The 26,947-nt window shown below is 48.6% G+C and overlaps 1 protein-coding gene across 1 annotated transcript; it reads left to right on the top strand.

Annotated features, from left to right (window-relative positions):
* Nucleotides 1-2,048: 2,048 nt before the first annotated feature.
* On the top strand, nt 2,049-25,781 carry mtnr1c (melatonin receptor 1C). The gene is made up of 2 exons (XM_049733371.2): nt 2,049-2,704; nt 24,465-25,781. Exons 1-2 carry the CDS (start codon nt 2,512-2,514, stop codon nt 25,328-25,330), a joined length of 1,059 nt encoding a protein of 352 aa, XP_049589328.1. The 5' UTR covers nt 2,049-2,511; the 3' UTR covers nt 25,331-25,781.
* The last annotated feature ends 1,166 nt before the right edge of the window (nt 25,782-26,947 follow it).

The raw sequence follows: 26,947 nt of genomic DNA, 5'->3' as shown, positions 1-26,947 counted from the left end.
GGCACCAACGACCTTACGGCCACAGCTCCGGTCGGCTGCCTCAACAATGGAGGCGCGGAACATGGTCCACTCAGACTCAATGTCCACCGCCTCCCCCGGGACGTGGGAAAAGCTCTGCCGGAGGTGGGAGTTGAAGCTCTTCCTGACAGGAGATTCTGCCAGACGTTCCCAACAGACCCTCACAGAGCGTTTGGGTCTGCCAGGTCGGACCGGCATCTTCCCCCACCATCGGAGCCAACCCACCACCAGGTGGTGATCAGTTGACAGCTCCGTCCCTCTCTTCACCCGAGTGTCTAAAACATGCGGCCGCAAATCCGATGACACGACTACAAAGTCGATCATCGAACTGCGGCCTAGGGTGTCCTGGTGCCAAGTGCACACATGGACACCCTTATGTTTGAACATGGTGTTCATTATTGAAAATCCGTGTCGACCACAGAAGTCCAACAATAGAACACCGCTCAGGTTCAGATCGGGGGGGGCCGTTCCTCCCAATCACGCCCTTCCAGGTCTCACTGTCATTGCCCACGTGAGCATTGAAATCACCCAGTAGAACGATGGAGTCCCCAGAAGGAGCGCTCTCCAGCACTTCCTCCAGGGACCCCAAGAAGGGTGGGTACTCTGAGCTGCCGTTTGGTGCATAGACACAAACCACAGTCAGGACCCGTTCCCCCACCCGAAGGCGGAGGGAGGCTACCCTCTCGTTCACCGGGGTGAACCCCAATGTGCAGGCGCCCAGCCGGGGGTCGATAAGTATACCCACACCTGCTCGACGCCTCTCACCGTGGGCAACTCCAGAGTGGAAGAGAGTCCGGCCCCTCTCGAGAGGGCTTGTACCGGAACCCAAACTGTGCGTGGAGGCTAGTCCGACTATATCTAGTCGGAATCTTTCTGCCTCGCACACCAGCTCGGGCTCCTTTCCAGCCAGAGAGGTGACATTCCATGTCCCAAGAGCCAGCTTCTGCAGCCGGGGATCAGACCGCCAAGGTCCCTGCCTTTGGCTGCCGCCCAGCTCACATTGCACCCGACCCCTTCGGCCCCTCCCACAGGTGGTGAGCCCATGGGAAGGGGAACCCACGTTTCCATTTCGGGCTATGCCCGGCCGGGCCCCATGGGCGAAGGCCCGGCCACCAGACGCTCGCCTTCGAGCCCCGTCTCCAGGCCTGGCTCTAGAGGGAGGCCCCGGTGACCCGCGTCCGGGCGAGGGAAAACGAAGTCCATTTATTTCTATCGTCATAAGGGGCTTCTGTGAGCCGTGCTTTGTCTGGCCCCTCACCTAGGACCCGTTTGCTATGGGTGACCCTACCAGGGGCATGAAGCCCCCGACAACATGGCTCCTAGGATCATAAGGCCACGCAAACCCCTCCACCACGATAAGGTGACGACTCACGGAATTTTGCTGTACAGAGAAGCTTTAGTTTCAGTAATGTATAGGTACTTAGTAGAAGATAAAAGGGCCAGTTGTCCGTGACCAGGGAGAGCTGAAGGGATGACCTTTTAGGGGAAACAAGCAGACTGAGACTCAAACTGCAGCTGTTACCCAAAGCCGTGACATCAGCTTCTTGTCAGGTATAAAAACTACGGGCCTGACAAAAGAGGGGACTCGGGCTCGGGCGCGGGCTCGCTCTCTCTCGCTCGCTATCTCTCTCGGGCTTTTTACATCCATGCCTTGGGGCCACTCAACTTTTTGGAAAGACTTCACTCTGACATCGGTTGAATAAAATCTTTTCCCAATCAGCCGTGGGTCCCTGAGGTGTTCATTTGTCTGGAACCAGCCACCGACCACCGAGTGTTTTTTGGAGACCAGCGAAGCCACAAAAACCATGCACCCAAAAGCAATCCTTTTTCCCCCTACAATTTTGCAGTTGTACGAATCTTTTGTGGACACATGAAGGCGCAATTGCGCGTTTCATATGAAGATCAGGAATCTTCTGAAATGTTTTTAAACCACATGCTCACGTCGCCGCCTCTTGATCTGTGGGATCTCATTAGATGAGAGGGGGGGGGGGGGGGGGGGGGGGGGGAGCAGAGGGGGGTCCGTGGGCCTGTCCGGACGCACAGCGCGCCACACACGCGCACACTTATAATGAAAGGCGCTCACGAGTCATCTGTATTGGGGAGCGTGAACACAAGTGCAGTCTTTATCTCTATGCACAGAAAAAGCCTACACGGGACTCGTGTGCATGAGTGATGAAGCTCGGTCTCAACCTTCCATTACGCACCGGCCCCTCTAAGCAGTACCCCGTTGGTGCCGCGGACTGGAGGACCTTCGCTGACTCGTACACGAGGACCACGCGGACCCCTCTGATAGAATCGACCACTTTGTCTGAAAACTTATTTTACTGAATGGCGTCAAATTCGCACCATTGCTGCTGGGGCAACACTGCACACGTCGGAGCGTGCTTTTGCATTCGGACGCGGAAGTTCCAGACACCCTCCGGTTAAGTCTTCACTTTCTTTTTCCTTTTGTTTTTGCAACACTTCACCATGGTCGCCGTGCCCTGAGGGGAGATGGATTTAGAGGGATGGGAGCTGAACGGCTCCACTTGTTTGTCCCGGAATGAGAGCGGCACGGGATTGAGCGCTTCGGCCGGACTGTCCACTGCGCTGGCCAGCGTGCTGATCTTTACCATCGTGGTCGACATCCTGGGCAACGTTCTCGTCATCTTGTCCGTGTACAGGAATAAAAAACTTAGGAATGCAGGTGAGAGATTTGAAACAAACCTTAAGTGATGAGTTCATGCAAAAATAAAATAATCTATTTACAGTACATGTCTGAATTCCCAATATTGCATTCTTGTTTTGCAGTATTGTTTCATACATGTATGTTTTATTTTTATTGGTTAATTTGCATGAGTGTAAAAAAAATGCTAGCCAGTTCCGCCACCAATACACATGCATTGCATAATCCATACACCCTCCACGCACTCGGGCTTCAGATCACCTGCTGTGAGGATAAGCGCTAGAGAAATTGAAGGGATTGAAATTTATTTCCAAACTCTAGAGGTCCGGTGGGATGCATTATAGCTAAACGTAGGCTTCCTCGATATTATAATTCTACATTTATCACTGAAATTTGGAGCATATCAAGTCAGATGCATTATGATTATTTAAACAAAACTGAATTCCAGAATTCCAAAAATGCTGGGTTAAAAACAACCCAACTTTGGTTAAAAATTGGACCGACCCAGGAAGTTGGGTTGGTTTGACTAACAAATTGGGTTGTTTTTATTATTTTTTAAAAAACAACCCAAAATTGGGTTGTCAATTTGACCAACAACTTGGATTCATTCATTCATTCATTCATTCATTCATTCATTCATTCATTCATTCATTCATTCATTCATTCATTCATTATTCGGTCCAATTTTTAACCCAGCGTTTTTAAGGATGTGTAAACTTAAACGCCTGTGGGAAACGTATGCATGTCATTGACACTGCGATTGCAAGATTACAATTATTTCTCCAACCACTGAACAAATTCACACGATGTGTAGACTGTCCAACAAGAGGGAATAAAACTCTGGACCACTTGTATGCCAAATTCCGATGTGTGGAAAATTTAAATAATTGGAAAAGAATATGGCTGTCAGGCTTGGATCAGGGAGCGGACTCGGATGCGGAGTGTCAATCAAAAAGAAATTTATTCCAACTGGCTGGAGACAGAAAAAACTCAAAGCGGCTCTAACAGAGGGAAATCACTGTGGCAAAACAATATTGAAAAAACATGGAACTCAGGCTTGACACAAAAGGGTATCTCACAATGGTATTCTCTACTGGATATCTTTAACTCACGCAATTGCTGGTGCTCAAGACGAGACAAGACGCACTGGCACAAGACAAGGAGAAGACACGGACTAAATACACACAGAAGGGCGAGGACACAGGTGCAGACAATTAGGCCCAAGGACACAGGTGCACAAAATCGGGATCAGGGAATACAAGTCGACAGAAGCACAGAGGAAGGAGCCACGAACTGAAACGAGAGAGGTAACAAAATAAAACAGGTAGTGAAAATACGGCACACAAGACAAGACAACAACAACCCAAAAAAAACATGATAGCATGACAATGGCGGCATGGTACACTGGTTAGCACATCCGCCTCACAGTTTGGAGGGTGCAGGTTCGATTCCACCTCAAGCCCTCCAGAGTGGAGTTTGCATGTTCTCCCCATTCCTGCGTGAGTTATCTCCGGATCCTCCGGTTTCGTCCCGCATCCCCAAAACATGCTTGGTAGGTCAAATGACCACTGCAAATTGTCTCTAGGTGTGAGTGCGAGTCCGGATGGTTGTTCGTCTCTTTGTGCCCTGCGATTGCCTGGCAACCAGTTCAGGGTGTTTCCCGCCAACTGCTCGATGACAGCTGGGCTAGGCTCCAGTGCGCCCGCGACCCCCGTGGGGGCAATTGTTACAAATAATGAATGGGTGGATGGAAAAGAATATCTCTTTCCTAATTCATTTTCAACATGTTTTTTTTATGTGTGTATGTTTTATATTCTTATGTACAGCACTTTGGTGCAGTGTTTTGTTTAAGTGCTCTATAAATTAAATTGAGTTGAGTTCACAATTATGCGTCATCCCAGGTTATTATCATAGGCTGATGTCTGCTGGGATACATAATAAAAAAGTTCATATAAAGATAAATCGTTGCAATACACTTGCGACGATGTCCCAGCTCAAGGAATTGGCTTGGGGGCACTGGAGGTTGGATTACCAATGTGGACTAAAATCTACTCTAAATGCTCGTGCTATACAACTCGCTTGCACCTAAATCCTCTCTTAAAAAGCTCATAATCAGCCAATCTTGCGCTTGACAGGCTGTTATCTAAAGTGAGTCCCTCTCGGTGTGACGGTGTTTCCGCAGCCTTGCCTGTCATATTTCCCCATAAATAATAACAGCCTCTTCCCTTCATTTGGCTTTATCCTTGGTTCACCATCCCTGATAAATCACATCCTTCCCTGTATGAGGGCCTGTAGTTGCTCACAAGCTGCCAAGGTGAGCGACTGTTGCATTGCTTCACACGGCATCATATTAGGCTGTCATACACTAGAGGGGTCCCAGGAGCAGTGGGAAGGTGGGCAAGATGTTTAATACACTCAATTTAATGCCATTTTTCTTACTTCTGAGAAAACTTAGTCCCACAAATGACCCCATTCAGTCTCTTTCAAGATATTAGTTGTCAGGTTCTACAAAAATAAAATAGAAAATTAAATAAATAAATAAAATGAATAAAATTAAAATAAATAAAAAAATAAAATGTATAAATAAATAATTAAACTACTACTACTACTACTGCTACTACTAATACTATAAAGTATTACTATATAGTAAGTACTACTACTACTACTAATAATAATAATAAACAACAATAAACTCTTGCATGGAAAGACTGTGACAATATGTTTTCAGCTTGCGATTGATGTTCAAAGTAGAATCACGATGTGAACCAAAGAAAAAAAATATTTTCCATTGAAGGGTGTTATAAAACAAAGCATTCATCTGAGGCTGTGATTTACTATGCAGAACAGAACGCCTCGTTTACGTAGCGCGGAACAATTCAGTTCAGGTCATTTTCATTATGTTTCTTTCATGGTATCAGTTTACCCAAATTTTATGTATCTTTGTCATGGGGTTATTGGCTGCTAGCCATTGCTGTATTGGCTACATAGTAAATTCAACCAAAAAAAAAAAAAAAAAGAGACAATGTAAAGAAAAGAGGTTTTGTGCAGGAAAAGATCGGTGGTGTTACGGTTTATCCTCAGTGGCAAATGCAAGGGCTTATTCTCTTTCGACCAATCAAAGGAGCTCAGTGATTGGCTTGTGGCCAGTCTAGGGTGTAGTGTGGCTTTGCAATATGCTCCAGCTCAGAGCCACTCATGGGTTGATTTTTTGCATGTGTCTTTAGACCACTCTCTTTCCATCGCTGCCTTTTTGTGGTCCCACTGCAGCTGGTATGAATCTCGCTGGTAAAAATGGTGGCGGCTGTGGCTCAGGCAGTAGAGTGGGTCGTTTAGTAACCGGAGGGTTGGCGGTTCAATTCCAGCTCTGTCACATGTCGTTGTGTCCTTGGGCAAGACACTTCACACACCTTACCTCCAGGTCACCATTGTAAATGAGAAAATGTTCTCAATTGACTAACCTGGTAAAACATTAAAATAAAAAAAAATATAATAAAAGAAAAATCCCCCGTTGCATGCGGGTGGGCAGCAAGTATGGCATTCGTTGCACACGACCACCAGACACCAAAAATAGAACTGACTGATGAGAGCAGTTGGACGGTAGTTTAGAGTTCCCGCATTTTGTTGGCGAGAGTCCCCATGAATAAACGGGTAGATAGAGATGGAGCAATAGATAGATTCCTTTCTTTTCTTTTCTTTTCTCTTCTCTCCTCTCCTCTCCTCTCCTCTCCTCTCCTCTCCTCTCCTCTCCTCTCCTCTCCTCTCCTCTCCTCTCCTCTCCTCTCCTCTCCTCTCCTCTCCTCTCCTCTCCTCTCCTCTCCTCTCCTCTCCTCTCCTCTCCTCTCCTCTCCTCTCCTCTCCTCTCCTCTCCTTTCCTTTCCTTTGCTGAATGTAATGTGTAGCCCTGTCGGTGTCTCAACAATCTCTGCTCTGTTCTTAACAACCTATTTATAGCATTGGCTTTTTCATATGAATGTTTAATTGTACATATTTCAACAAAGGAAAGCAAAGTCGTGGAACAAAGCTGTACAAGTTCTCTTTGGTGTTTAGTTTATCTCCTCTTAAGCGATGACGTCTTTTTTTTATACAGCAGTTGCGGTATAATGAAGATTGTTTAGCGCTGTCACCTTCATAGCAACAGTGGGCTTGGAATCAGGCTTAGATTTTTCGGGGGACAAAGGCATTAGAAGCCAACGGGCACCTCTACATCAACTGATGCAAATTTCCGTCCACACTCAGTGCAGTGGAAGGTGCTATATCCTTTTTTTTCTTTTTTATTTGATGGGCTTTATGAGGAATCCCTCAAGGGAACGTTGTTTCTCCTTTTTTCCACACTATTTGTGGTTGTATGGGGAAGAAAATCTACTCCAAAGAACTTGTTGCCCACCTTTGTTTTTCCAATCATTCTTTTTATGTCACTATAAAGCTGATAAGCATATTTTTTGCTCTGGGATGCTCTACTGCTAAAAGCAGCGCCTCTTTCTTTAATCTCTATCTTTACAGATGAATGCTAATCTCATTCGCCTCAGTTGCTTTGCTTGACGTTGTAAACATCCATCCAGTTTCTATACTGTTTATCCTTGTTAAGGTTGAGGGGGAGTTGGAGCCTATTGATTGCCAGTCACTCACAGGGTACAATTAAGAGTCTACATGTAAGTTTTTGGAATGTGGGAGGAAGATGGAATGCCAGGAAAAAAACACAATCACAAGGAAAACAAGGGCCAAAACGCAAAGAAAACTTTGGCAATGAGGCGAATGGGATAAATGTTTTAGATTTGAACGTGTCACATGCGCTTCACGTGACACCATTAAGAAACAGATATTGGAGCACGTCATGGAATCAAATGACTGACCTGTCATGCTTCTTTCAAATGTTGTTTTGTACAGGCACGGCGGATTATTTGCTCCTTTCAGAGGCGGTACATCTCTAACAGAGTTCAAATGTCAAATGACACTGTTCTCTTGTAACATTTGGGAAGCATTGCATGCCCGAGTCCAAGTCTAATACAATGTCCATCCATCCGTCCGTCCGTCCGTCCGTCCGTCTGTCCATCCATTTTCTTGTCATTTTCATTTAATGTAAACATGTTGATCAAAACTCCTTCAAGCGCACAATGATTTGCTACAAAGCATTGTGAGACATTTCTAAAAAGGACTCCAACAATTCTGAAGCAGTTTGGTACACTGACACATCTGAGTAAAATTATGTCCCAATAGGTCTCCTATTAGACCTAAATGATTTAATATAAAAACAAAATTCAGCTCCCATTCTCATATGTCTTGAAACAAACACCAGCAGTACATTAATCTGTTGTAAACATAAATTATGCAGAAATGTTTTAGCCTTGCAGGTTGAGCTTGGGCCAAAAATAAATGAAAATGACATGTGAATTTCTATGACTTGCAGTCTTTCAACATTTCTTACATTTGAAGCTCTGGGCAGTAAGGGAGTGCTATGAGAAAGTGAAATAAAACTTCCTAAATCACAGCCTTTTTATTTTGAACATTTTACTTTACAACAATAAGATATCGATTTGAATTTGAACAATTATTCAGTCTTAATTTGTATCGTAAAGATCCTCAGGCATTCTCAGGTGCCTAAATGTAAAAGTGACTGTTGAGAGGGGGCAATGTGGCACTGCGACACTGCCAACAGGGTGTTAACATTACAACATCCCATTGGGGTTTTAACTAACTAAAAATACACTCACAAAAGTGCGCAGAGTGGAGCAGAGGGAACAGATGGTGGAAAGAATGACTTGCACTTGAACCTCCACATCAGGCGCGGGGCTTCATGTAAATTTGGTGGGGGGCCTTTTTTAAGGCATATCATGCCTTTGTTGTTGTCATGAATTGAATATCCAAACCGGGGGTGTCCCTGAGGGCTTGTGGAGTGGGAGGTTAATTGAGTCATAGAGTTAAACCAGGCCAGACATTGACAAATTGACAGGACAGCTCCTGGGGGAATTTCACTTAAGACGCCATATTAAACAAGTCATAATCTCCAGGCAGCTAGATAAAAGATGACATTTTATTTATTTATTTATAATGTGGTACGCATGGAGGAAGATCGAATAATTGGATTAAATCACACCAGAAAAGATAATGACAATCGCATTACGCGCTATTCGCCGTCCATCCACATACTAAGTGCTTGGGTGGATGGGAATAAGCAAGATAACGCACTACGGAAATAACTTGACTCTAAAGAAGATCAAATTGCCATTGTAGTATTTGCGTGAGTTGGAAGCACGCCCACATTCCATCACTGTCATTCTTTAATCTGCGAAACATAACGTCTAGTTTCTATAAAATACGAAATTGGATTGGAAATCTTTTTTTTTTTTTAAATTTAAATTGTGTTCAACCACATTTTCCAACTACATAATGTGAATAGAAGGTTTCTGTAGCTATTAGACAACTAATATAAACCATGATTAAAACAGTATAAAAAAAGACTGCTCAGTGAAATGAGTGAGATCTTCACTAGTTCTGTAGTTTTGCGTTCTTAGGTTTGAGGTGAGACTGTGGGCCGAATATAAATTCAAAGAATCATGTGCAGCCATGCAAGTTGTCTCGTATGTTTATCCTTCCACATTGGTGTCAATTGTGGCTTTGTTTTTTGTTGCGTCTGTCTTTTGGCTATGTGGAACAGATGACACCATGTGTCATAAAAATATGGGTATGAGTCACGTTATACGTACGTCTGAAAGTGCTGCGGCTCTTTTGTTCGCTGCAGACAAATATATCACCCAGGTGTATGGTTCACTGTTCTTTTTTCCAACATATAGTATATTAGAAAATATTGTTTGTGACAGATAATCGAGCTCCTGTAGCGGATGAGAATCATGCAGTGATTCAAACCAGGATACAGAATGGCAAAATACAATAATAGGAGCACATTCAGCATGTTTGAAATTACACAACTTTGGATGGAGAAGGGCTACCCAACCTACTCAAGACAATCTAAGAAGCTAATAATACAATCTAAAAAGCAATCTAAGAAGCTAATAGTACACCGACAGTAAATGAGCCTATTCTTCTCATGCTAACTTTTTGAGCTTATTCTTGATTGGTGAGTTGTAGAAAGAAAGAAAGAAAGAAAGAAAGAAAGAAAGAAAGAAAGAAAGAAAGAAAGAAAGAAAGAAAGAAAGATTAAGGTGTCATCTTTGGTGACGAGTTAGCTGAATTCAAAGATTGGGGCGACTCATTTATGGGAAAGTTCACCTTAATTACCATAATTTCCGGACTATAAGCCGCGACTTTTTTCCCAAATTTTGAACCCTGCGGCTTATAGTCAGGGGCGGCTTATATAAGATTGTTTTCGTGATTTTTGTGATGACTTGATCACTTTTATACACTCGTAAAAAGGCTGCGAACCACTGTTGTGCGGTATCTTGAAGAAAAAAACAACAATAAAAATACTATTTTGAAACACTACTATGGCTGCTGCTTATTCTGGCTGTGTTGCTTGTGACTATTATGAGTTTTAGTAGGAATGCACGCTAGGTGACCTGCGTCAAAGGGCTCTAAACCCTTTCTCTTACTCTAGCATGTGACTCAGAGTTTACACAAAGCAGTGGCGCTGTTCGGACCATCTGCATTGTATTAAAACCCAATCAATCAGCATTTAAATTCAATTCTTCTGACATTTTGCTCACCAAAAACAAGTTGTAATGAATGTGAACTTTTAATGCTATTTATTCAGAAGGTTACTTTGAACCCTGAGGCTTAAATGGCGGCGCGGCGTATTTATGGATTTTTACGGCTTTCTGTGTACTGTCTTTTTCTTTGTAAAAAACTCATGTGCACGTGCGGCTTATAGTCCGGTGCGGCTTATGTAAGAAAAAAACTAAAATATCCCTGAATTTTAGCTGGTGCGGCTTATAGTCCGGTGCGGCTTATAGTCCGGAAATTACGGTAAACATTTGAGAATGAATGGCTGGAAATGACAAAGATCAGCTTCCCTTGTTGCCATACTTAAGCGCTGAACATTGCAGTATTATACTTTCCCAGTTCCTAGTATTTACTTTGCTTCAACGGTCTGATTTCTTTCTGCTGCCCGAGGCTAAGCAATGACATTATTCCAACGTCTTACTGCACTATATAAAAAAAAAAAGACAAGCCAACACAGTGATAAAGATTACTCTCCTATACAGTTCTAAGGTTCTGGGTTCATTTATAGGGATTTCTAATAGTACTCTATTTGTTTTGTATACAGTATGTAAAGATGACATAAACACTATCTGATTATTGTATGGTTGTAATGGCGCTTACCTCTCCCATGGAGATCAACAGTAAAAGGGAAGAAGGAACGGAAACTGTTGTTTACAAATTGAATTACGACATATATAAAGTCTTTTCAAGAACATGAAATGGTGTAGAAATAAATTGCTGCTATCCTCCCAGCTGTGTTTTAGTACTTACCGCATCCTCTTGACAATAAAAGGGACAGACGGCCTGAGTTCAGGCTGTAGCCAGGGCCGCCCGGACAGTGCAAACGCTAATGCTGTGCTGCAGCATGTCAGCCAGAATTTTAAGCTATGCACAATGACAAACGCGCGCAGCAAGTTGAGTGTCACAAACACAAACTGACAGGTTTGCCCAGTGAGCTGACTCAAGAAGGATGAACAAATTTGCTTATTTTTATTTTAACAATGCTGAGCCAAGGCCCGTGCTGTTTTTCTAATGAAACCCTTTTCAAGGTTACTCTGATTAATTGTGCTACAGTGTTGGTGAATTCTTTGTTTTACAGTGTTGGTGAATTCTTTGTTTTACATTCACAGTAAGTTTCGTCAATTCCAGACCAGCAGAATATGTTAACTTTTGACGAGCTTGACCCAAATTAAACCGCAGACGACCAAGCGCTGCATGCATAGAGCTACAAATGCTCCTTTCTCTTGTTCTGAAGAAGAGCTACTGTGCGTGCAAACTTTTAATTAGTCCGTAAAGATTCTAGTGCCTAGAACAGAAATATCACTGTCCCTAGTCAGACAACACAGATAAATAAAACATTATGTATCTTTAACGACTGTGCATGATATTTATATTGGTTATCAAAATACCTAAAGGTATATGCTGTACTTTTGTACTTTTGGTGACCCATCATTGTTTTCCCACACATGAAAACGCAACTGAGTGAGCTAATGAATTACATACTTAAAAAAAGTAATGGACAGATTAACAAAGGGTGAGGGAATTATCATAGACATGGGCAAGCCATCATGTTTAAATCTAATCAAATGCTATCTATAATTAAACTTGTTTTAAATTCCTTTTGTCTAACTTCATAATGTTTCATCAACATTTAGACTTGGGACAATTTAATTTATTTAATAATTGAGATTCTTTTGCAAACTAGGTGGACAGTGAATATATTAATCAAACAAACAGACTTTTTTTTTTTTTTTAGAGGGTGGGGAGAGTGTTATGTCGCGTCCCCAGCCGTGTTACTATGTGTCTCTGTTGTCATGGTTTCTGCTCTGTGTAGTCGCCCCTCCCCTCTTCTGTGCCCATGATTAGTTTGATTTTTCTCACCTGCCTCTTGTTACCTGTTGAGTACATAAGTCCTGTCTGCCCCTCACGCCCCGTCGGGTCATTGTTGTGGTCTTTATGTCTTTTGGTTCCTGTTGTCTTAATGTCTTCATGTCCTTTGCTTCGCGGCCCTGTTGGTTAGTCATTTTGTTATTTCGTTAAGTCATGTCAGTTTGCCGAGTCTATTAGTTTGTTTTGCTGAATAAACCCTGGTCCAAGCTGCATTTGGTCGTCCTGCTCCATCCGATCCGTGTCAGAGAGGGACTTCTTACGCTTTTTCAAAAGTGCTGTAGATTAAATTGGGACACCACTCTATTAACTCCCTTATTCAAAATGTAATCTGACACATCATTACAATTTGATTTATATTTTGTCTTCCTGGCCCAGTAACAGCTGCACTGTAACAACATCAGACGTCATTTTTGATGATTCATGCCCTCTGAGATGATCCAGTGTCACGCAACTTCCAGCTTTGACCTGAGGAGGACACAAGAATAACACGCACGACTACAACAATCCATGTTTGTGTGTGTCTGTCTTCCTCCCAAATACAATTTCCTCACAAATTCATGTGAAAAAAAAAAAAAAAAAAGATCTAGAATATGAAGGACTGCCATTAATATGCAATTCTGGGACTAACTGGATGTGTGTGCTGTATGTGTTGGAAAATCCACAAGTTCCATTCCTGGTATTGTTTAAAATATAATAGGGTGTCAAACTCAAGGCCTGTGGCCCAGATACGGCCCACCACATCATTTTCTGTGGCCCGCAACGGCAAATTGTGCATTGACTTCATGTGTCAATACTAAAATTGCAAATTGTCTTCACTGTTAAAAAAAAAAAAAAAAAATCATTTTTTTAAAATACAGTGGAGCCTCGGTTTTTGAACTTCCCGGTTCTCGAACAAATCGGTATTCGAACAGAAAATTCGAGATTTTTTTGCTTCGGATGTCGGACGAAATTCGGTTGTCGAACCTCGCGAGATGAGCCGAGAGGACCCGCATGCCAACGGACTCCGTACGTTATTACATTCTCGTTACTCTGAGGATTGCACCAACTCTAATCATGCCTCCAAAGGAAATAAGTGGGAGCAGTAAAGCCATCCTAAAACACAGAGACGCTCATAAAGCAATGCGACAGTGAGCGCCCGGCGCGCTGCGGTTGCGCGATCGGACCAAATTAAGCCCCCTGCGCACTGAGGTCCACTTAAATTTTGGAAAGTACATCAAGACTCTAAAAACATTTTCTAAATTTTAGTGACCGCTCTGTCGCAATAATGCGACCAGCACGGTGCAGTTGTGCGGTCAGCGGCGCGCTACGATTGCGCGTTCGGCGGTGCGCTGCAGTTGCGCGATCGGACAAAATTAAGCTCCCTGCGCATTGAGGTCCACTTAAATTTTGGAAAGTACATCAGGACTTTAAAAATATTTTCTAGATTTCAGCGACGGCTCTGACACAATAATGTGACTAGCGCGGTGCAGTTGCGCGTTCGGCGGTGCGCTGCAGTCGCGCGATCGGACAAAAATGCCCACATGAGAAAATGCTTTAAAAAGGCGTTTTTGTTTTGCTTGGAACTGATTAATTTTTTTCCCATTATTTTTAATGGGAAAGCATGATTGGGAATTCGAACGATTCACTTCTCGAACGGCCTTCTGGACCGGATTGTGGTCGAAAACCGAGGCTCCACTGTAATTGAAAAGGTTCCACTAGTCACATTTAGAAACAAATTATTTGTCTTTTTGTTTTGTATCTTATACTGTATATAATATGAGGCGTTCATAAATTAATTAGGTTGATAGTCATAATGGCCCTCCGAAGGAAACTGTGAAGATGATGCGGCCTGGTTTATATGATTGCGTACATACGTATACTATACACACACACACGCCTGTCATGAATTAGGTACAGCTGCATGAGCGAATAATATCCAATCTGCCCTTACATACTAAATAAAGCTTGTCTCAGCTAATGAGCTGATGACGCACAGAGAACATGTCGATGTTCGAATCTGAACCGCAGAACTGTGAAGCAGATGTGCCCATAGGCTGTTCACATTATGGAAAGGACTTCTAGCAACGGTCCCTCTTTAAATGCCAGACACACACTTTTCTTCTCATATTAATTCAGTCCATTTGAAAGTAGAGAAAGAAACACCTTCATCAAGATAAGCTATTTGCAATCCTAATCAAAATCCTGACTTGGTCTTTAAACTGCTATTTTGCCCCTCATTTAACTATACACAATATGAAGACAACGTCCTTTGAGAATGTGGGTTTTATGACTTAAAAATACCCAATTAGTGTCTTGTTACAAAAATGTGATCTTCACAAAGGTGGGCCCTGAATGTAAGGTTCGTCCACAGCTGCCTATGAATATGTTGAGTAAATTGAGCAAAATATTTTGTGGCATTAAAAATAGTTTTTTTCAAGAGAGTTTTTTGTTAAAACAACCTGTCAAGTCTTGTGTATGTGAAATGTTATTGCATTTCTTAAAGACTCACAATATTTTTTGTTGAATCCAAGATGTCACGTCTCGTCCCCAACTGCTCCACTATGTGTCTGTTGTCTTGGTTTCTGTCTGTGTGCTCGCCCCTCCCCTCCTGTGTGCCCATGATCAGTGTGATTATTCCCACCTGCCTCTCGTTACCTTCATGTATATAAGTCCTGTCTGCCCCTCACTTCCTGTCGGATCATTGGTTGCTGTCGTGTCGTCTTCATGTCCTTTTGGCTCCTGTCGGTTTCAAGTATGTTTTGGTTGGGAAGTTAAGTCATGTCAGTTTACCGAGTCTGTATTTTGAGTTCTGCCAATAAACCTTGGTCCAAGCTGCACTTGGTCGTCCTGCTCCATGCTCCATCCGTTCGTGACAGAATGATCCGACCATCACAGCGACCAGCGCTTGGACCCCCCTTCACCACCAGCTCCCGCTGCGACGCCCGATCCACATCCGAGCATGTTCCAGCGCCATGGGCTTGCAGCCGCCATCGGATCTTGCTCCAGCGACGCCGGACTCACGGCCGCCATCAGAATTCCCCCCCGGCGCCATCGGCTACGCAACCGTCATCGGACTTCGCTCCCGCGACGCCGGACACGCGGCCGCCATCGGAGTTCCTCCCGGCACCATCACCTCTGGGACCGTCATCGGACTTCGCTGCCGCGACGCCGGACCCGCGGCCGCTATCGGATTGCCCCCCGGTGCCATCGGACTCGCGGCCACCACCGGGCTCCATCCCAGCGTTGAAGGACCTGCGGGCATCGCCAGATTTCAAGCCAGCTGCGCCGGACCCGCGATCGTCCCTGGCCCCACTCCCACTGCTGTGGCGCGTGGTGGCTCATGCTGCTGCCACAGCTCCGCCTTCCGATTGATGCTGATCGCGATCTGGACTTTTAAATGCCGCCGATTGCGGCGCTAACTTTCGTATGCCGCTGATTGCGGTTCTGTTTCCCCTAAGTCGCCGCCCGAGTGCGGTTCGGTTCCCCAAGTCGCCGCCCGAGTGCGGTTCGGTTCCCCAAGTCGCCGCCCGAGTGCGGTTCGGTTCCCCAAGTCGCCGCCCGAGTACGGTTCGGTTCCCCAAGTCGCCGCCCGAGTGCGGTTCGGTTCCCCAAGTCGCCGCCCGAGTGCGGTTCTGTCCCCCAAGTCGCTGCCCGAGTGCGGTTCAGTTCCCCAAGTCGCCGCCCGAGTGCGGTTCGGTTCCCCAAGTCGCCGCCCGAGTGCGGTTCGGTTCCCCAAGTCGCCGCTCGAGTGCGGTTCTGTCTCCCAAGTCGCTGCCCGAGTGCGGTTCGGTTCCCCAAGTCGCCGCCCGAGTGCGGTTCGGTTCCCCAAGTCGCCGCCCGAGTGCGGTTCGGTTCCCCAAGTCGCCGCCAGAGTGCCGTTCTGTCCCCTAAGTCGCCGCCCGAGCGCGGTTCTGTTTCCCCAAGTCGCCGCCTGTGTGCGGTTCGGTTCCCCAAGTCGCCGCCCGAGCGCAGTTCGGTTCCCCAAGTCGCCGCCCGAGTGCGGTTCGGTTCCCCTAGGTCGCCGCCCGAGTGCGGTTCGGTTCCCCTAGGTCGCCGCCGGAGTGCGGTTCTGTCCCCTAGGTCGCCGCCCGAGCGCGGTTCTGTTTCCCCAAGTCGCCGCCCATGTGCGGTTCGGTTCCCTAAGTCGCTGCCCGTGTGCGGTTCGGTTCCCCAAGTCGCCGCCCGAGTGCGGTTCTGTCCCCCAAGTCGCTGCCCGAGTGCGGTTCAGTTCCCCAAGTCGCCGCCCGAGTGCGGTTCGGTTCCCCAAGTCGCCGCCCGAGTGCGGTTCGGTTCCCCAAGTCGCCGCTCGAGTGCGGTTCTGTCTCCCAAGTCGCTGCCCGAGTGCGGTTCGGTTCCCCAAGTCGCCGCCCGAGTGCGGTTCGGTTCCCCAAGTCGCCGCCCGAGTGCGGTTCGGTTCCCCAAGTCGCCGCCAGAGTGCCGTTCTGTCCCCTAAGTCGCCGCCCGAGCGCGGTTCTGTTTCCCCAAGTCGCCGCCTGTGTGCGGTTCGGTTCCCCAAGTCGCCGCCCGAGCGCAGTTCGGTTCCCCAAGTCGCCGCCCGAGTGCGGTTCGGTTCCCCTAGGTCGCCGCCCGAGTGCGGTTCGGTTCCCCTAGGTCGCCGCCGGAGTGCGGTTCTGTCCCCTAGGTCGCCGCCCGAGCGCGGTTCTGTTTCCCCAAGTCGCCGCCCATGTGCGGTTCGGTTCCCTAAGTCGCTGCCCGTGTGCGGTTCGGTTCCCCAAGTCGCCGCCCGAGTGCGGTTCGGTTCCCCAAGTCGCCGCCCGAGTGCGGTTCGGTTCCCCAAGTCGCCGCCCGAGTGCGGTGCGGCTCGGTTCCCCAAGTCGCCGACCGAGTGCGGTGCGGTTCGGTTCCCCAAGTCGCCACCCGAGTGCGGTTCCGTTCCCCAAGTCGCCGCCCGAGTGCGGTGCGGTTCAGTTCCCCAAGTCGCCGCCCAAGTGCGGTGCGGTTCGGTTCCCCAAGTCGCCGCCCGAGTGCGGTGCGGTTCGGTTCCCCAAGTCGCCGCCCGAGTGCGGTTCGGTTCCCCAAGTCGCCACCCGAGTGCGGTGCGGTTCCGTTCCCCAAGTCGCCGCCCGAGTGCGGTTCGGTTCCCCAAGTCGCCACCCGAGTGCGGTTCGGTTCCCCAAGTCGCCGCCCGAATGCGGTTCTGTCTCCCAAGTCGCTGCCCGAGTGCGGTTCTGTCCCCCAAGTCGCCGCCGAGTGCGGTTCTGTCCCCCAAGTCGCCGCCCGAGTGCGGTTCCGTTCCCCAAGTCGCCGCCCGAGTGCGGTGCAGTTTGGTTCCCCAAGTCGCCGCCCGAGTGCGGTGCGGTTCGGTTCCCCAAGTCGCCGCCCGAGTGCGGTTCTGTGCCCCAAGTCACCGCCCGAGTGCGGTTCTGTCCCCCAAGTCGCCGCCAGAGTGCAGTTCTGTTCCCCAAGTCGCCGCCCGAGTGCAGTTCGGTTCCCCAAGTCACCGCCCGAGTGCGGTTCGGTTCCCCAAGTCGCCGCCCGAGTGCGGTGCGGTTCGGTTCCCCAAGTCGCTGCCCGAGTGTGGTGCGGTTCGGTTCCCCAAGTCGCCGCCCGAGTGCGGTTCGGTTCCCCAAGTCGCCGCCCGAGTGCGGTTCTGTCTCCCAAGTCGCCGCCCGAGTGCGGTTCTGTCTCCCAAGTCGCCGCCCAAGTGCGGTTCTGTCTCCCAAGTCGCTGCCCGAGTGCAGTTCTGTCCCCCAAGTCGCCACCGAGTGCGGTTCTGTTCCCCAAGTCGCCGCCCGAGTGCGGTTCGGTTCCCCTAGTTTTTTTTGGGACGTCGGGAGCCGTCCCTTGTGGGGGGGGGGTTCTGTCACGTCTCGTCCCCAACTGCTCCACTGTGTCTGTTGTCTTGGTTTCTGTCTGTGTGCTCGCCCCTCCCCTCCTGTGTGCCCATGATCAGTGTGATTATTCCCACCTGCCTCTCGTTACCTGTCATGTATATAAGTCCTGTCTGCCCCTCACTTCCTGTCGGATCATTGGTTGCTGTCGTGTCGTCTTCATGTCCTTTTGGTTCCTGTCGGTTTCAAGTATGTTTTGGTTGGGAAGTCATGTTGTTTTGTTAAGTCATGTCAGTTTACCGAGTCTGTATTTTGAGTTCCGCCAATAAACCTTGGTCCAAGCTGCACTTGGTCGTCCTGCTCCATGCTCCATCCGTTCGTGACACATTTTCACTTAAGAAATCAAGTCCAGCGTTTTTGTTGTTTTTTGTTTTTTAAACCAATGCTTTTGTCAGGCAGGGGACAAGGCGAAGGACTCGGATGCAGAGTCGTTTCTTTCTTGGATTTATTCCAGCAAGCACACTGATCAAAAGTACAAAGTAAAACGCCTCTTGCGAGGGAAAACGCGTGGCAAAAAGTACAAACAGAAGGCGTCGCACTGAGGCGAGAAAAAAGGCTAAAAGTACAAATCAAAACGCCTCTTACGAGGGATAACACGCGGCAAAAAGTACAAACAAAAGCGTCGCTCGGTGGCGAGACAGAGAGGAGGGGTCTTACTGAGAATTTGGACATCAAGGAATCGCTGGTGGTCGGGACGAGGCAAGACACACTGGCACAGGAAAAGGGGAAGACACGGACTAAATACACACAAAAGGGCGTGGACCCAGGTGCTGACCATTATTGTCAATTACACAGGTGCACACAATCGGAATCAGGGAAGACAAGACAACCAACACCGAGGAAGGAAACACAAACTGAAACGGAAGGGACGACAAAATAAAACCGGAAGTAAAATTACGACAGACGAGACAGAAACCCGGAAAAATAAACGCGACCGCATGACAGAACCCCCCCCCTAGGGCCGGATCCCAGACGGCCCAGGAGCCCCAGGGTGAGCCGCATAAAAGTCCTCAAAAAGTCCCGGGTCCAAAATATAACTAGGCGGCACCCATTGCCGCTCCTCCGGCCCATAACCCTCCCAGTCCACCAGGTACTGCCAGCCCCGGCCTCTTCTGCGCACATCCAATAGTTCTTTAACGGTGTAGGCCGTCCCACCTCCCACAGTCCGCGGAGGCGGAGGGGGCGCAGGATCTGGCACCAACGGACTGTCCACCACCGGCTTGACCTTCCCAACGTGAAAGGTGGGGTGGACTGCAAGGGACCTGGGCAAGCGGAGACGCACCGCGGCCGGGTGCACGACCTTGGCGATGGGGAACGGACCCACGAAGCGAGGCGCCAGTTTCCTGGAGTCCCCCCGGTGGGGAAGATCCTTGGCGGATAGCCAGACACGTTGACCTCGCTGGTACACGGGCGCCGGACGTCTCCTCCGGTCAGCCATCCGCTTGACCCGGTCCCCCTGTCGGACCAGCGTGGCCCGAGCCGCCGACCAGACGCGACGACAGCGGCGCACCAAGGCGTGGGCTGAAGACACCGTCACCTCCGGCTCACTGTCAGGGAAGACAGGGGGCTGGTAGCCATACACACACTTGAAGGGGGACATACCTGTAGCCGTGGTGGGCAGGGAGTTGTGGGCATACTCCACCCAGGAGAGGTTCTTGCTCCACGAGGAGGGGTTCTGGGAGACCAGGCAGCGGAGACTTGTCTCCAACTGCTGGTTAATACGTTCCGTCTGTCCGTTTGCCTCCGGGTGATAGCCTGACGTGAGACTCACGGTTGCCCCTATGAGCCTGCAAAACTCCCGCCAAAACCTGGATACGAATTGGGGCCCTCTATCGGAAACAATGTCTTTCGGGAACCCATGAACCCGGAATATGTGGTCCATCATCACGGTGGCCGTTCGTCTAGCGGACGGGAGCTTGGGCAAGGCGATAAAGTGAGCCATCTTTGAAAATCTGTCCACCACTGTGAGTATGGTGGTTCGCCCATGCGAGGTCGGAAGCCCGGTGACGAAGTCCATGGATATCTCCGCCCATGGGCGCGAAGGAATGGGTAGGGGATGCAGCAACCCCATACGGGCGCCGTGGGAGTTCTTATTCCGGGCGCAGACGGGACAGGCTGCAACGTATTCATTGACGTCTGCCCTCATGGAGGGCCACCAGAATCGCTGCTGGATTACAAACAGCGTTCGGCGCATGCCCGGATGGCAGGAGAGTCTGGAGGTGTGAGCCCAATGGATGACTTGGGATCGTAATTGAGCAGGGACAAATAGTCGGTTCTCAGGGCAACCACTAGGGGGTGGCTTGTTACCATTGGCCCGCTGTACCCGGCCTTCGATAGGCCAGGTCACTGCTCTAACCAGGCAATGAGGAGGCAGGATGGTTTCGGGCTTCTTAATTTCTGGATCCGAGTTGAAAACACGGGAGAGGGCGTCAGGCTTGGTGTTCTTGGTTCCCGGTCTGTAGGACAGAGTGAAGTTAAAACGATTGAAAAAAAGTGACCAGCGGGCTTGGCGTGAATTCAGTCTCTTAGCTGACTTTATGTATTCTAAATTTTTATGGTCTGTCCAGACCAAAAAAGGCTGCTGTGCTCCCTCTAACCAATGTCTCCATTCTTCCAATGCCAGCTTTACTGCCAACAGTTCGCGATCCCCCACATCATAATTCTGTTCGGCTGGCGTCAGCCGTCGAGACAGGAACGCGCACGGATGGAGCTTGTTGTCGCTCTTGGCTCTCTGTGAAAGGATGGCCCCTACTCCTTGATTGGAGGCGTCCACCTCCACCACAAACTGCCGCGACGGATCAGGAAGCGTGAGGATGGGAGCGGTGCTGAAGCGGTTCTTTAGCTCCTGGAAGGCCGCCTCCGCCTCCGCCGACCAGTGGAAGGGAACCTTAGGAGACGTGAGCGCGTGCAAGGGAGCCGCTGTGGCACTGAAGCCCTTGATGAACCGCCGATAAAAATTGGCAAAGCCCAGGAATTGCTGCACCTTCCTGCGTGAGTCAGGGGTAGGCCATTCCGTTACCGCGCTTACTTTCGCCGGGTCCATCTCAACCTTGCCCGGGGCTACGATGAAGCCGAGAAAAGAAACAGTGCTCTTGTGGAATTCACTTTTCTCGGCCTTTACGTATAGTTGGTGTTCAAGGAGTCGTTGCAACACCGTCTCGACGTGAACCCTATGGGTCTTCAGATCTGGGGAATAAATCAAAATATCGTCCAAATATACGTACACAAACCGGTCCAAACAGTCTCTCAAAACATCGTTTATCATGGCCTGAAACACAGCGGGAGCATTGGTGAGGCCAAATGGCATGACGAGGTATTCAAAATGTCCTCGATGGGTGTTGAACCCTGTCTTCCATTCGTCCCCTTCCCGGATGCGCACCAGATGGTAGGCGTTGCGCAGATCTAACTTTGTGAACACCCGGGCTTGCTGTAATTGGTCGAACACGGTCGACATCAGTGGGAGCGGATACCGATTCTTGATGGTGATCTGATTGAGGGGACTATAATCAATGCAGGGACGTAGGGTGCCGTCCTTCTTGCCCACGAAAAAGAACCCCGCCCCCGCAGGCGACGACGATGGTCGAATCAGTCCTGCTTGCAGGGAGGAGTCTATATATTCATTCAAGGTTTGCTTCTCAGGTCCCGAAAGAGAATAAAGCCTCCCCTTGGGTATAGTTGAACCCGGCAGGAGGTCAATGGCGCAATCATACGGACGGTGGGGAGGCAGAGAGGTAGCCTTGGCCTTGCTGAATACCTCGGCCCATTGGTGGTAACACGCAGGGACCCCGGTTAAGTCTGGGGTTGGCGCGTCTGGAGCAGGAGGCACAGGGCGCGGGTTAGACTTGATACAGGAATCATGACAGTCGGACCCCCATCCCGTTATTTCCCCTGATCCCCAGTCTATAGCGGGGTTGTGGCGTTGAAGCCATGGATACCCGAGAATGAGAGGGTTCATTGGGGAGGTCACGACATGTAGCCGTATGTTCTCCTGGTGGGGACCAATTGACAGCGAGACTGGTTCTGTTATGTGAGTTATCTCAAAAAGTGCCTGTCCATTGAGTGCCTTAGCTTTCACGGGAGTGTTCAGTAGCTCAGTCTTTACCCCCCACCGGCGAGCAAATGCCCAGTCTATCAAGCTTTCGTCTGCTCCTGAGTCTATTAATACTTCGAGTTCTATTTCTCTTCCCAACTGTGTGATCCTGCCCTTGGGGAGCACTCGCCCCGGGGACAGAGCCGCCGAGAAGGCGCTTACCTTCAGGGTCCTCCTCACTGGACAGGAGAGAAGGAGGTGTCCGAGCTCGCCGCAGTAGTAGCATCTTCCCTCTCGGCGCCGCCGTAACTTCTCCTCCTCTGTTAACTTAGCTCTGCCCAACTGCATCGGTTCTGGCTTCTGGCGCTGCCGATCCCCGTACAGCCTGGAGTGGTGAACGTCAGGGCCGGCTACTGGGACGAAGGCGGGGGCGTTGCTGCTTCGGTGCTTCCTCCACTCTTGCAGCCGATTGTCAGTGCGGATAGCCAGAGCGATGAGGGCGTCGAGGTCGGTGGGAAGGTCTAAGGGGATTAGCTGATCCTGTATGGGTCCAGACAGGCCCCGGAGGAAGATGTCATATAGTGCCGCCGCGTTCCAACCGCACACCGCGGCCAGCGTGCGGAACCGGATGGCGTAGTCTCCGACGGTGTCTTGTCCCTGGACTATCTGACAGAGTTGGCGAGCCTTGTCTCGGTCAGCGGAGATTGGATCGAACACCGTTCGCAGGGCCTGGATGAAAGCGGGGAGAGAGCGACAGGAGGTGGAATCCCTGGCCCATTCCGCGGTGGCCCACGTGCGGGCCCTTCCCGTCAGGTATGATACCATGTAGGCCACCTTGGAGCGCTCGGTGGGGAAATCTGCTGGGGAACTCTCAAAATGCATCTCGCATTCTGTAATAAAGGCCCGGCTAAGGCCGGGTTCTCCGGAGTAGCGCTCTGGAGGAGCCAGTCTGGCACCGCCAGTCATGGGAGCTATTGCAAGGGGAGTAACGGGGGAAGCAACGGGTGTACTGGAGGTCGCTGCTGGTCCCGCGTTTAAGAACGAGAGCACTTCCTGCATTTGCTGACCCAGCTTTGCTACTTGGGTGGCGACCGCTCCTCTGAAATCTTCTTGATTCTTAGCGAGTCCTCGGATCTCTTCTCCCAAGTCGCCCACTTCCCTCTGGTGCTGGGCGAGCAGTGAGGCATGGGAGCGCACTGCGGCGCACAGGTGCTCCGACTCTGCCGAGTCCATGTCTGGCCAGTGTGTACTGTCAGGCAGGGGACAAGGCGAAGGACTCGGATGCAGAGTCGTTTCTTTCTTGGATTTATTCAAGCAAGCACACTGATCAAAAGTACAAAGTAAAACGCCTCTTGCGAGGGAAAACGCGTGGCAAAAAGTACAAACAGAAGGCGTCGCACTGAGGCGAGAAAAAAGGCTAAAAGTACAAATCAAAACGCCTCTTACGAGGGATAACACGCGGCAAAAAGTACAAACAAAAGCGTCGCTCGGTGGCGAGACAGAGAGGAGGGGTCTTACTGAGAATTTGGACATCAAGGAATCGCTGGTGGTCGGGACGAGGCAAGACACACTGGCACAGGAAAAGGGGAAGACACGGACTAAATACACACAAAAGGGCGTGGACCCAGGTGCTGACCATTATTGTCAATTACACAGGTGCACACAATCGGAATCAGGGAAGACAAGACAACCAACACCGAGGAAGGAAACACAAACTGAAACGGAAGGGACGACAAAATAAAACCGGAAGTAAAATTACGACAGACGAGACAGAAACCCGGAAAAATAAACGCGACCGCATGACAGCTTTGTTCAAATCAAGCCTGAGAGAGTCTACCAGTTTTTCATAGGATTCATCCCCAGGCAATCATGACTGTCCCTGGGCGACCATGACTGCCTTCAACGTTTTCAGGAAAAAATGATAAGAGAATTCGAGACAGGCTATTGGTCAGAAGCAAAGACACGTACAGTATTGAAGAAGCACCAAGTAGCAATGATTTGCAAAGACGTCTCAGATGTTGCTCTTATGAGAAAGTCAAGGTGGCAATTGTTCACAGGCTTATTCCGCAGGGGATCAGGTCTCTTATTACGCATTTCCTGTCATTTATGGATGTTGTATGAAAGACTTTTGTTGTTGTCCGAATTAAGGAAGCATGCTATGAGTCCACGGTACAATCTTTTGAGCAAAACCAGTTTCAGATGGCATAATAGACTCACTTGTATGAGAGCAAGTCACAGTCAAGATTCCAGACTCACAATTTAAGTGAATCGGAGGGGGCTGTTTGTCTTTTTTGATTGATTGATAGGACTTTATTTATCCCACAGTGGGGAAATTTTCTTTTGTGTTCTGTTGTTTAAGCCTCCTCTGTTCCTCCAGGCAACATCTTTGTGGTGAGTCTTTCGGTCGCTGACCTGGTGGTGGCGCTGTACCCCTACCCTCTGGTCCTGACAGCCATCATCCACGACGACTGGACCATGGGGGACCTGCACTGCCAGGCGAGCGGCTTCATCATGGGTATCAGCGTCATCGGCTCCATCTTCAACATCACGGCTATTGCAATCAACCGCTACTGCTACATCTGCCACAGCCTGCAATACGACCGCGTGTTCAGCCTAAGGAAAACTTGCTGCTACCTGGGCCTGACCTGGGCTTTCACCGCCGTCGCCACGGTGCCCAACTTCTTTGTGGGTTCGCTGCAGTACGATCCTCGCATCTACTCCTGCACTTTCGCTCAGACTGTTAGCTCGCACTACACCGTCTCAGTGGTGGTCATCCACTTCCTGATCCCACTACTGGTGGTGTCCTACTGTTACTTAAGGATCTGGGTCCGGGTGATTCAAGTGAAGCATCGGGTGAAACCAGAGCAGAGGGCCAAACCAAAACAAAGTGACGTGAGGAACTTCCTGACTATGTTCATGGTGTTTGTGCTGTTTGCAGTTTGCTGGGCACCGTTGAACCTCATAGGCCTGGCGGTGGCAATAAACCCGGCCAAAGTCGCGCCCATCGTCCCCCAGTGGCTCTTTGTCACCAGCTACTTCATGGCGTACTTTAACAGCTGCCTCAACGCCATCATATACGGACTACTTAACCAAAACTTTCGAAAAGAATACAAGACAATTCTCCTTGCGCTGTGCGTCCCACGCTTGCTCCTGGTGGAAACCTCCAGATGTGCCACAGAGGGCCTCAAGAGTAAACCCTCGGCTGCTGTAACAAACAATAATGTAGCAGAGATAAATGTCTAGCAGGAATGTTCTCCTGAGGAAAATCGGGAATCCTGTGTTCAACCAGTGCCTTTAGACACGGGATGTACCATTTCCAAGTCGTGACGCCATCTGTTTTCTACGGCACGTAGTCCTGTTCACGGCCACGACGGACAAGCAAAAGGCGGACTCTTCCCTGGACTGTTGGTCAGTTATTTGTGATCAAAGCACTGAATGACAGTCAATCCACTGCATTACCAATGGTACATTTATATTACAATTTGCAGCTCCTTTTGCCAGTCTTCACCCCATCAAAAAGAAGCACCAGCTGTGCTGGCAGATCGTCCAAAGACTAGAAAACAATAAGTCAGTTTCTTTTTCTTTTTTTTATACATTCCATTTCCACAATTCTATTTCACAAATGTGCTTGGCGAGATTATGAGCATATCACTAAATGGAAGAAAAAAAATAAAAGTGTGTGCTTTGATCTTTAGATGCAGTATTACTGAGAAATAAAGGTCACGTCTCTTAAGTGCAATCCTTTATCTATTCAATGTGGGATTTAGTCAACACTTGGCTCAGATCCCAAATATTACACACACACACACACACACACACACACACACACACACACACACACACACACACACACACACACACACACACACACACACACACACACACACTCTTAGAATGGCGTGCCCTAGAATATTAAAAGGGAAGTCAACCCCACAATTTTTTCTGCAAGAATATGTTGTATGTGACCCCACTAGTCCAAACACGACATTCAGATTCAGATTTGTATGAGTTAAGCAGCAAAATTCGTCCGTTTTTGTCCATTTTGTCACTAGGTGCCGACTGAAAATGACACCGCAATTGCCACGTCTCAAGCCACTACCAATCACAGCTAAGCTTCAGAAAACTGGTGAGCTGTGATTGGTTGCGACCTGGCAACTGTGATGTAATTTTCAATCAACAGTGACTGGCAAAATTAGATGGATAAAATTGGCGGATTTTGGCTATTTAATTCATATTACACACAAATTACATTAATCAGAACACTGTGTTTTGGCTGCACAAAAAAGGAAATTTTTGGGTTGAGTTCCCTTTTAAAAGTTAGATGTGGATTTACTGAATGTAATACTGCTGTAATATTTCATCCTCGATGCATATAGATGTCAAATACATGCATTTATTACACTGAGAATGTGGACTTCATAAATAATAGCTTTCATACCGCTGGACTGCTGTGGCTCTAATCCATTATAAAGTGTAATCCCCTTAATGTTCTAATTCAAATGTTGTGTGGCATTTATTTTACCTTAAACAAAACACACATTCATACTTATTTAAAGTCAGGTACAGGGGCATGATATGCATCAGGCAGCCAGCGGTGTGAGTGCGTGGTAATGCTTAACTTCCCAACCATCTTATCTGCGATTAACCTCACTGAAAGGCTCAAAGATGTCTTGAAATATTGCATCAATGACTCATTTACATTTTGCAATTGCATATTCTCAGTACGTTTTGCCATCAGCTCCATTTTTTTTCACCCCTAAGCTTGAATGGATGGGGATGTTTGTAAATGCCAGTGTGACTCAAACTGCGTTTTGGGTGCAGATGCTGTCACATCGCAGAACAGCAAAATGGCCCAAACCC

The sequence above is a fragment of the Syngnathus scovelli genome, chromosome 1 (genome assembly GCF_024217435.2).
Source record: "Syngnathus scovelli strain Florida chromosome 1, RoL_Ssco_1.2, whole genome shotgun sequence".
NCBI lineage: Eukaryota > Metazoa > Chordata > Actinopteri > Syngnathiformes > Syngnathidae > Syngnathus > Syngnathus scovelli.
The sequence above is the reverse complement of the archived record's forward strand: the minus strand, read 5'-3'. Positions and strand labels throughout refer to the sequence as shown.